Source organism: Microsporum canis, genomic scaffold (genome assembly GCF_000151145.1).
Source record: "Microsporum canis CBS 113480 supercont1.4 genomic scaffold, whole genome shotgun sequence".
Classification (NCBI taxonomy): Eukaryota; Fungi; Ascomycota; class Eurotiomycetes; order Onygenales; family Arthrodermataceae; genus Microsporum; species Microsporum canis.
The window spans coordinates 2,707,955-2,717,046 of record NW_003299166.1 but is presented as its reverse complement, the minus strand read 5'-3'; the positions used below and the strand labels follow the sequence as shown (position 1 = coordinate 2,717,046).

At 49.7% G+C, this 9,092-nt stretch overlaps 5 protein-coding genes across 5 annotated transcripts; 4 read left to right on the top strand and 1 right to left on the bottom strand.

Annotated features, from left to right (window-relative positions):
- Nucleotides 1-858: 858 nt before the first annotated feature.
- On the top strand, nt 859-2,569 carry MCYG_04979 (MADS-box protein GGM13; the record flags this gene model as incomplete). The annotated part of the gene is made up of 2 exons (XM_002847196.1): nt 859-1,071; nt 1,130-2,569. The coding sequence occupies 2 exons, from the start codon at nt 859-861 to the stop codon at nt 2,567-2,569; spliced, it is 1,653 nt and encodes a 550-aa protein (XP_002847242.1).
- Nucleotides 2,570-3,353: 784 nt separating this feature from the next.
- Nucleotides 3,354-3,897, top strand: MCYG_04978 (60S ribosomal protein L33; the record flags this gene model as incomplete). The annotated part of the gene is made up of 4 exons (XM_002847195.1): nt 3,354-3,430; nt 3,499-3,540; nt 3,616-3,716; nt 3,800-3,897. 4 exons carry the CDS (start codon nt 3,354-3,356, stop codon nt 3,895-3,897), a joined length of 318 nt encoding a protein of 105 aa, XP_002847241.1.
- Nucleotides 3,898-4,760: 863 nt separating this feature from the next.
- Nucleotides 4,761-6,164, top strand: MCYG_04977 (conserved hypothetical protein; the record flags this gene model as incomplete). The annotated part of the gene is made up of 4 exons (XM_002847194.1): nt 4,761-4,977; nt 5,031-5,108; nt 5,345-5,392; nt 5,464-6,164. 4 exons carry the CDS (start codon nt 4,761-4,763, stop codon nt 6,162-6,164), a joined length of 1,044 nt encoding a protein of 347 aa, XP_002847240.1.
- Nucleotides 6,165-6,749: 585 nt separating this feature from the next.
- Nucleotides 6,750-7,228, bottom strand: MCYG_04976 (uncharacterized protein; the record flags this gene model as incomplete). Its single annotated transcript, XM_002847193.1, has 3 exons — nt 6,750-6,883; nt 6,959-7,050; nt 7,131-7,228. 3 exons carry the CDS (start codon nt 7,226-7,228, stop codon nt 6,750-6,752), a joined length of 324 nt encoding a protein of 107 aa, XP_002847239.1.
- Nucleotides 7,229-8,488: 1,260 nt separating this feature from the next.
- Nucleotides 8,489-8,884, top strand: MCYG_04975 (uncharacterized protein; the record flags this gene model as incomplete). Its single annotated transcript, XM_002847192.1, has 1 exon — nt 8,489-8,884. The coding sequence occupies one exon, from the start codon at nt 8,489-8,491 to the stop codon at nt 8,882-8,884; it is 396 nt and encodes a 131-aa protein (XP_002847238.1).
- Between the last annotated feature and the right edge of the window lie 208 nt (nt 8,885-9,092).

Sequence of the window (9,092 nt, the reverse complement as noted above, 5' to 3'; positions counted from 1 at the left end):
CACTTCTCTGGCTCGACTGCCAGGCCGTTCAGTCTGCCAGACTTCTTCGAGGGGTCCTTGGAGCGGAAGACGCGCGAGAAGAAGGACATCCTATCATCCCCTGGATAACGATTAGGGAGTATAACAGCGTAGCCCTGCAACAACGACAACAGTAAATATAACAAGTTTACTAACGAGCGTGAGAAGAAGAAGATAACAAAAAGACTGTCCACCGAAGAAATAAAAAAGAATAGTCGATGACAGGAAGAAGAAGAAGAGGGAGTAAAGAAAAAAAAAAAAAAGAGTAGGCCCACCGAGAAAGACTTTCAGGGGTTGAAGTCGAAAAAAAAACCACCATCGAAGAGGCTGGACGGGCGGGAGAGGAAAAAGCAACAAGTCACATCTGCTGCTTTTCTCTTCACCTTTCTTCACCTTCTGCTTCTACATCTTTGTACATAAAGATCCTACTTTTATGCATATCTTCGTCCTTTTTCTCGTCTTTTCCCGTCTTTTCAACGTCTTTTTAACCATCTTCTTCATCCCCTCTTACATAAGCACGTGGCAGTAGGCCCCTTACTTACTTCCACGTCCCAGCTGTATGGGCTCCCTGATTAGTCATCTATAGACACGCATCTACTGCCACGCATTCTATCTTTAGCAACTTTTTTCCTTCTTTTTTTCTATTCATAGAAATTTCATCTAAACATAGAAAAAAAAAAAAGGTCCAACAGTTTGTGTTTATATAACTTAACTATCTATAACTATCTACTTTTTGATACTATAGATAGACGGTAGGTGATAGGGCAGGGAGGAGAGAGAGACGACAGCGGACAGGCGACCAGCGTACCGGGAGGGAGAGTTCTCTGACCAGGCGACGAAATGGGCCGCCGCAAGATCGAGATCAAGGCCATCAAGGACGATCGCAACCGCTCCGTCACCTTTCTCAAACGCAAGGGAGGGCTCTTCAAGAAGGCTCATGAGCTCTCCGTCCTCTGCTCGGTCGATGTCACCGTCATCATCTTCGGCCACAACAAGAAGCTCTACGAGTTCTCCTCTGCCGACATCCAGGAGACCCTCGGCAGATACCAATACGTATGTTTGTCATCATGCTCATCCATCATATATCGACAGTGTACGCTAACTGTGATAGTATGGACAACCGCATGAGCATAAAGGGCCGGCGGACTTTCTGGGGAAGGGCGCGCTCGACGACGACGAGGACGATGACTCGCCCGCGCCAGAGGACCAGATGCCTCACCACGCATTTCAGCAGCAGCAGCAGCAGCAGCAGCAGAAGCAGTACATAAAGCAGCAACTTCCACAGCATCCACACGTCAAGCAGCCGCCTCCTTCTGTCTCCCCGCCGATAGATGCCCCCCATGCGCCGCCGCCGGGTCAGGGACAGGCTCCCTCGCGGCCCTCGTCGCGTAACCACGTACAGCGGATGGCCATGCATCATCACCAGCAGCAGCAGCATCATCATCACGGCACGCCTCCTCCTCCACCCCAGCCCTCGGCCAACGCGCAGAATGGGTTCACCTACATTCAGGGCTATCAACAGCACCACCCGCAGCAGCATCAGCAGCAGCAACAGCATCAGCAACCGTACTACTCGCATCAACCTCTTCCTCCACCGCAGCATCAACCCATGGCCCAGCAGTACATGCAGGACAGGCGGCAGTCCATGCCTCCAGCCTTCCAGGAACAGCACCATCAACCACATCAGCAGCAGCAGCAGCAGATAAAGGTGGACAGGAGTCCCCCCCCGCAGCCCAAGCCGATGCCTACCAAGTCACGCTCCATCTTTACCCCCATCGACGACAGAGGGTCCGTCCTGGCACAGCACTTTGGCTTTGGAGAGTCCCCCAAGAAGGAAACCAAACCCAGACAGCCTCCCCCACCGCAGCCACAGCCACAGCAGCAGCAGCAGCAGCACCATCAGCATAGGACACATTCGGTCTCGTCCATTCCCTCCAGGACAAACAGCATCCAGTCAAACATCAAACGGCCCGTCCTCAAGGTCCAGATCCCCAGCGAAACGTCGGACGCAGGCAGCATCACCGCCGGCTCCTCTCCAGCCACAGGCACTAACCCGGCCACCGCTGCCGCCGCCGCAACCAGCAAACCACCCGCCGAGACAGGCCACTCCACCGTCGTCCTACCCCCTCCTTCCCCTTCTGCCTCTGCTTTGCTCAGCGCCGGTGCCCACGGGCCGCCCAACCCCTTTGCCCGCCCGCCTCCCCCGCCCACCTCATCTAGCCAGAACGCCAACAACGGCAGCACAAGCAACAACAACATCGATACCCCGATATCCGCCCTGCCCAGCCGCTTTGTGTCGGATACGCTGCTTCCTTCCCCGTCTAGCTTCTATCCCGAATGGGGCTTCGGCCGCTCAGGGCCAGACAGTAACATGCTGCCCAGCCCGCTGACCTTCTCCACGCCCGTCCTGCAGAATCACTCGCAGCCATTCACCAGTGCCTCTACCAGCAACAGTGTCGCCAACCGAGACGCAGACGAGGCAGATCGGAAGCGAAAGGAGCCCGAGTCCAGTACCGAAGCCGCAGTCGACAAGCGGCTCAAGGTCGAGTAATCCCTGTCTTTTGTTCGCTTCTTCTTCTTCTTCTTCTTCTTCTTTCCTTTGACGTTTTTCCTTTCGTGTTTATATATGTCTGTCCGTCTAGTCTACGCGACTCCTTAATTTCTTATTTACCTGTACTCTCCACATCTTTCTTCATCTCTATCTTCTATATCTTCGGCGCATGGCATGTGGTTCGTGGTCAGTGGTAGTCTAGGCCGGCGGTTCTCAATCAAACTATTATCACCATCTATCGTATCTTACTATATACTACATTCATCTTCATCTTCGTTATATGCTTAAAACTAAAAATAGCCCGAGATAAGAATCACATGACTAGGGCTCGCTAATATCCGTTTTAGGCTTAGCGCAGTTCAAGGCACAAACTTTACAGACTTTTTGAAAACCAACAAAAGAAAAAAGTCGAAGAAGACAAAACGACGAAGCGACAGCGACGACTTGACGAGTTAACATATCCCTTCTTCTCCTCGTTTTTGCGGATACAGTCGTCAAGATGCCCTCGGATCACGGTCACAGATGTGAGTATTCTTTGTATTTTCAGCAGTTCTTGCGACTTGGATGTTGATCGAATGATTGATGCTGACCTCATGTAGTATATGTCAAGTAAGCTCCCCCTGTCCAGTGGTTTAGTTGAGATGGGGAAGAGAGAGGAGAACACAAGAAGAGGCGGAGAAGCAGTCGAGGCTAGAAAAATAGGATGGATTGAGGGATGTTGGTGGAAGGCGGGACGACTTGATGGAGACAAGTTGATGGAAGAATAACGGCGACATGCGATGGGATGGATGCTGATATACGTTATAGGGGACGACACCTGAGCTACCAGCGTGGAAAGCGCGTCACCAACCCTAACACAAGGTATGCGCAGTCGAATTGCAGGATAACACGATAACACGCAGACCAGACGACTGACAGAGCTACAACAGTCTCATCAAGCTCGAGGGTGTCGAGGACTCCAAGGCCGCTACGTATGTTCCTCAGTCTGATGTCGACAATCTCAAAGTGAGAAAGTCGGTCGTGAAGTCAGTCTAACAGGTTACCAGCTTCTACTCCGGCAAGAAGGTCGCTTTCGTCTACAGAGCCAAGCGCGAGGTCAGAGGGTCGAAGATCAGAGTCATCTGGGGCAAAGTCACCCGGCCACACGGTATGTCTACTTTCCGCGTAAAGAAGAGATATATATATATATATAGATAGATTTCCTAGATGTTGGATGCTGACTGTCAAAAGGAAACTCTGGCGTGGTTCGCGCACAGTTCAGACACAACCTACCCCCCAAGTCGTTCGGTGCGTCTGTCAGAGTCATGCTTTACCCATCCTCGATCTAGGTCGAGCCGTCTAGAATCCAGTTGTTGGCGATGGGGTAGACCGGGGGAGAGGATCGCGGAGGAGCGGAGCAGAACTCAAGTTTACGGAGCGCAAGACAGACCCATTTCTACTTACTGAATCGACCTTTTTTTTTCGTTGATCTATCTGACGGCCCAGCTTCTCCAGCGATGAGATGAGATGAGCCCTGGTCCCGGCAGTTGACACTCTGCATGTGCATGCAGGATGTCTTTTTCTTTTTCTTTTATAACAAACGGAAGAAGGGAATGCTCGCTGCTGGTGATGTGATGGTAGATATTGTGTGTTTGCTGCCCTCCGTGCCATTACGATTAAAAATAAATACCACCCGTCATCTACTCAACTACTCATCTACCCATCTTCTCCGTCTGTTCCGTACTCGTAGTCTTATATCTATCAGTGGCCGGCTATGATGTCAGGGCCTGCGTGGCTGGTGGAGAAGCGCCCAGCCTGCCCGGTCAACTTTTATACTTCGTTACATCTCATCCTACATGTAATCCAGTGACGATATAAGTACATCGACCGGGCACTCTTGACAACCGAACGCTAGGCCAGCCACCCGCATTATAGGTCAAGACTCTCCGAGACATCTTCCCACTTCGCACTCTCTCGTTCGCTATTCTTCAGTCGCAAAGAAAAAAAAAAAGTCCTCCAGAGCGGCCGTCAGAAAAAGGCTCTCCCTTACTTACACAGCGTCGCACGGCGCCACCTTACAAGGACCCTTTATCCTTTATCGTCTTATTCTGCTCGTCTTCTCTTCTTGACACCTCTTCCGGTCAATCGATCTATATAGACGCTCGTTTACCTGTGGAGGGATACCTTTTGATAAGAGAGAGATAGAGACAACATGGCAGACCAGAAGCCCGGTAAACTTGGGCGGGTGCTCAGCTACGCCAGCAACAAGTCGAAAAAGTCTGCCACTCAGGGGCAGAGTCAGAGCCAGAACCAGTATGGGCATGCGAGGAAGAAGACCGACTCTTCAGATACGACATCGGACAGGCCGTCCAGTCGCAAGATGCGCACTCACGCAGACCCAACGCTGGCCATGAGCGAGGCGCAGCCCTGTCAGTTATACACTCTACCGTTCGATTTATAGGCGATATACTGACTGTCGCAGCCGCAATTGCCCTGCAGGAGTCGAGTCTCGGCCAGCTGCGAGGTATACAGCACAAGGATCGCTTCGGAAACCTCATCAGTTGAGTCTTCTTTTGGTATATTATATATAGACATACGAAGAGCTAACCGGCTCTAGCTGAACCGGATCTGTCTAATCCTACTCGATATCGCTTCGAGCGACCTCTGGATACGATCAGGTCGTTCGAGGCTGCGATTGATGGCACGTACGGTGGCAGGCGCATGTCCTATGCTCGTCCGGGTAAGATAACTTGATACAGCCAGCATCGCTTCTACCATGCTAACCAGTCACTGCAGACGAAAGTACAAACGGATACAGCAGGCCAACTAGTTTCTTCGGTGGAGGTGCGTCATCCTACCGTCTCCATAATCCCATCCCCAGGCTCCAACGTTTACTCACATGTTTGATGTTTCAGATCGATCCAACGGCCAGTACTACCAGCGAGGTGGCCATGATAGCTACTATGGATCCCGCGGCTACCAGTCACGGCCAGAGAGCTACGTCGATGCATACGGCAATTCGGACGTGGGCCAGAACAACTACAACAGCCAGCGGCCGTCTCGTCGTCCTGCTCCGCGGACGAATTCTGACCTTAACTACATTCCCAACCCATCAAACTCCTACTACCCGCAAGCCCCTTATCAAAACAACAACGACATGAACCCAAATTCCAACTCTCCCTCAGGGTCGGGCAACCGCTCTGTTGACCACTGGATGAACTCGACTGACCCGAGTTCAGTCAATAGCTCCATGGACAGACTGCAGCAGCAACTCCATCAGCAGCAGCAGCAGCAGCAGCAGCAACCACAGGGACAGCCAAAGTATGAAGACCTGCCTCCTCCTGCTGATAACTACGGCTTTTCTGGCTTCGGGACAGACCTGCAGCTGGAACAATCGCAGGCTTCCTTCATAGGCCATCGTCAACCCGCGCAGGACCAGCGGCCTCAGGAGAGTCTATACAGACCTCAGCAACCAGCCGCTAGCGTTCAACGAAAGAACTTGCCCAACGCTACTTCTCCTCCTCCAGTTACCGCTCCAGCCACCTCTGCTTCTCCTGTAATGCCCCAGGAAGAAAAGCGCAAGAGCTGGATTAAGCGACGGCTCAGCAGGTTCTGAACGGCTACCTGCTAGTCATGTACGATAAACCTACTCCCTTTTCATCCACCTCACTCTCTCAGGTTAAAGAGGAAAGAGAGAGAAAAAAAGATATACTGTTTGTTTTACGGGACAAGGACTACTTAATCTCTTCGTTTTTTGTTTATTCTTCTGCCCGAATACATGCCTTGATGATACCTGGTTTACGATTCGTTCCCTCTCGCTCTTTTCTTCTCTCCGGTCGACGTAACGATATGATAATTTCCGACTCCGACGCAACGCTCGTTTGTTCTTTTCGTGCTTCTTTTATCTTTCTCGATCTACGGCAGCTTTTATGGTGATATGGTACGGTATTGAATGGAAGGATGGGCGAATTTACTTGATACCTTCAACTTTCATCTCCTTTGTTAACTAGTTACTAGGTGTATATGAGGCTTTGCGACCCCTACGCTTGTTGTACTGTATATATTTAAAAAATGCAATTCATGTCAGCACCTTCAAGCAAGTAGAAAAAGAATCATCCAGACATTAAGAGCTCCCACTATTATATCAATATAAAACTGGCGTAGAGTATAACGATATCAGCATCCCCCCTGCCGTCCGCCATTATCTATTCTTCTTAAACTCCTCTTCTGCCTTCTTCTCGATCTCGTTGTCTTCCCGGATGGCGAAAATGATGTACACGATGAGGACTATGTTGGCTGCTCCAGCCGCTGCGGCGCCGGCATACGTGCTATTCCCTGTATATCGCCATTAGCACTGACCTTGAGAATAGAAGAGGAAGAAGAAGAAGAAGAAAAGAGACTTCATCTCACCCTCAAACACCCTATTTAAGGTCCCATAGTATGTTCCGAGAGGGCAGCAGACGACCAGGACAGAGTACAGAATGAACTTCCATAGGACTCCACTATTCAATTCCAAGGCCAGTCAGCTATCCATGATCCACCGGTTGCCTTTATATATCGATGAGAGGGAGGTCAAACGTACCCCGGAAGTTGTCTGAATTCTGGACCAGTTGGCTGCGAAGGTCTGGGGCTTGATATCTCGGGCTGTGTCTCCTTCGACGCCCCGCGACGGGTGGCCATCTCTCTCTGCTGTTTTGCTCGGTGTGCGCTCGGTGTGCTCAGTGATTATTCTGCGTGGCAACGAGAAGATGAGCTCTTGTCGACGGGATCGTTGCGACTTGCAAGTTGCTGGCTGTTGCGGTGGAGATCTGGGATATCTGGACTTTTTATTTAGGACTTCCGGGGTAAAAGTCGAGAACACCTGCCAAGTAGCTTGCTAACTACGATATTACGTTATAACATGCACTCTCGAGTGTTTTTACAGCCACTGACGGGCTTTTTATAAATAGATGGAAGGTTGGGTGGATAATATGGAGATCGTCTTTACTACGGTGTCTTAATACCTAGACAGTGTAAACATCAGTCACTATCCCATGCTTCCGACGAGAGTATACAAAGGCTGTCCAGAGATGAATGGCCAATGTGAGTCCATCATACTCCGTATAGGCCAGACTTGAAACGCTGAGGATGCGTAAGAACAAGGAAATCATCTTGTTTCAATGTCGAGAAATCCCCAAAGGAGTTACATCTACCAGTGGTACTCTCGAGTATCATAGCGGTGGTTAACTGGTTTGCCCGTTGACTTGAATCGCAGTTTCAATCCTTTTCATGTTCTCATCACACTTGGATCTAGTAACTAGTTAATGTAGAGTATCACCATATGGTAGATTTGTATGTCGCGTATTCTCGTATACATACTACGGTTCGTTCAAGGTGCCAGACTTGTCACCAAATTCGAAGAGCTGAAAACAGAGGTGTGTTCTGATATGTAGACGAGGGTCTGAAAGCTGTTACGGCTCCTGTAGCTAATAATGGCTGGACAGAGATCCAAATATTTATTCGTTAATCTTAGACTCAGCCTTAAGTTGCGGCTCTATTAGCTAGTTTGTTATAAATAGATGGAATGTTATTGTCCTATAAGTCACTGATGTTGACACAGCTCATACTCTACCTTCATCTAACTTGTCCTGCGGGCCTTATAATTATACACCAGATGGCAATAATTAACTAGCTAACTGTCCAGGGCCACAAATATAGACAGGGGACAGGAAGGCCAGAGTACAAGAACATCTCACTGCACCCGTTCTGCCACGAAAACATTCATGATTCAACGAAATCGTGGGATAGATAGATAGTCGAGGCAGAATACTCTAACAGATCCTGCTTTCTCGGTTAGTCTTTCTCGTCTCCAGCTATGCTACGATACTAACGGAGAAGCCACAGGAACAGCGTGCTTGAGAGTAGCCCCGGCACAACTCGATGCCAAACGCAAGACATACCATGGCGACTTTAGAGACCATCCCGGAGGAGATATTTCTCTCTATTTTTGAATGGCTCAATCACTCATATAAAACAGATTACCTAAGGTACTTGACGGTTTCTAGACGCTGGCAGCGCGCCGTCGAGCGGTTCTTCTTTCAAAGATTCAACCTCAAAAACACCGAGCTGTCAATATTTGCATCTCTCTTTCAGGGAATGGGGGCGCACCGGAAGGCTTTTGTTAAGGATATCAGCCTGATGATCGAGTTGCCGTCCTATGATGGAGATGACTGCCAGCAGCATAAAGACCTCAACAACCAAATATTCTCCACTGCCATGCTCGATTTATTTCAGATTCTCGAAACCTTTAATGAGGATGAAGCCGTCAAGAGAAATTCAGAAGGGGCGTCGGACTAGAATTACGAATGAGGATAGAGTCACCAAAGGATGACTTCTGTAATTTAGACATAATCGAAAAGCTCCGGGGAACATACATACGACTCCTCAACCACGAAATGCTCCCTACTTTGGCATGCGTATCATACTTTATTCCTGGTCGCAACTTCTACACCCGTACGCTTGACCCGGCCGCTGGTATAATTCTTGCAAGCAAGCTTAAAGAATC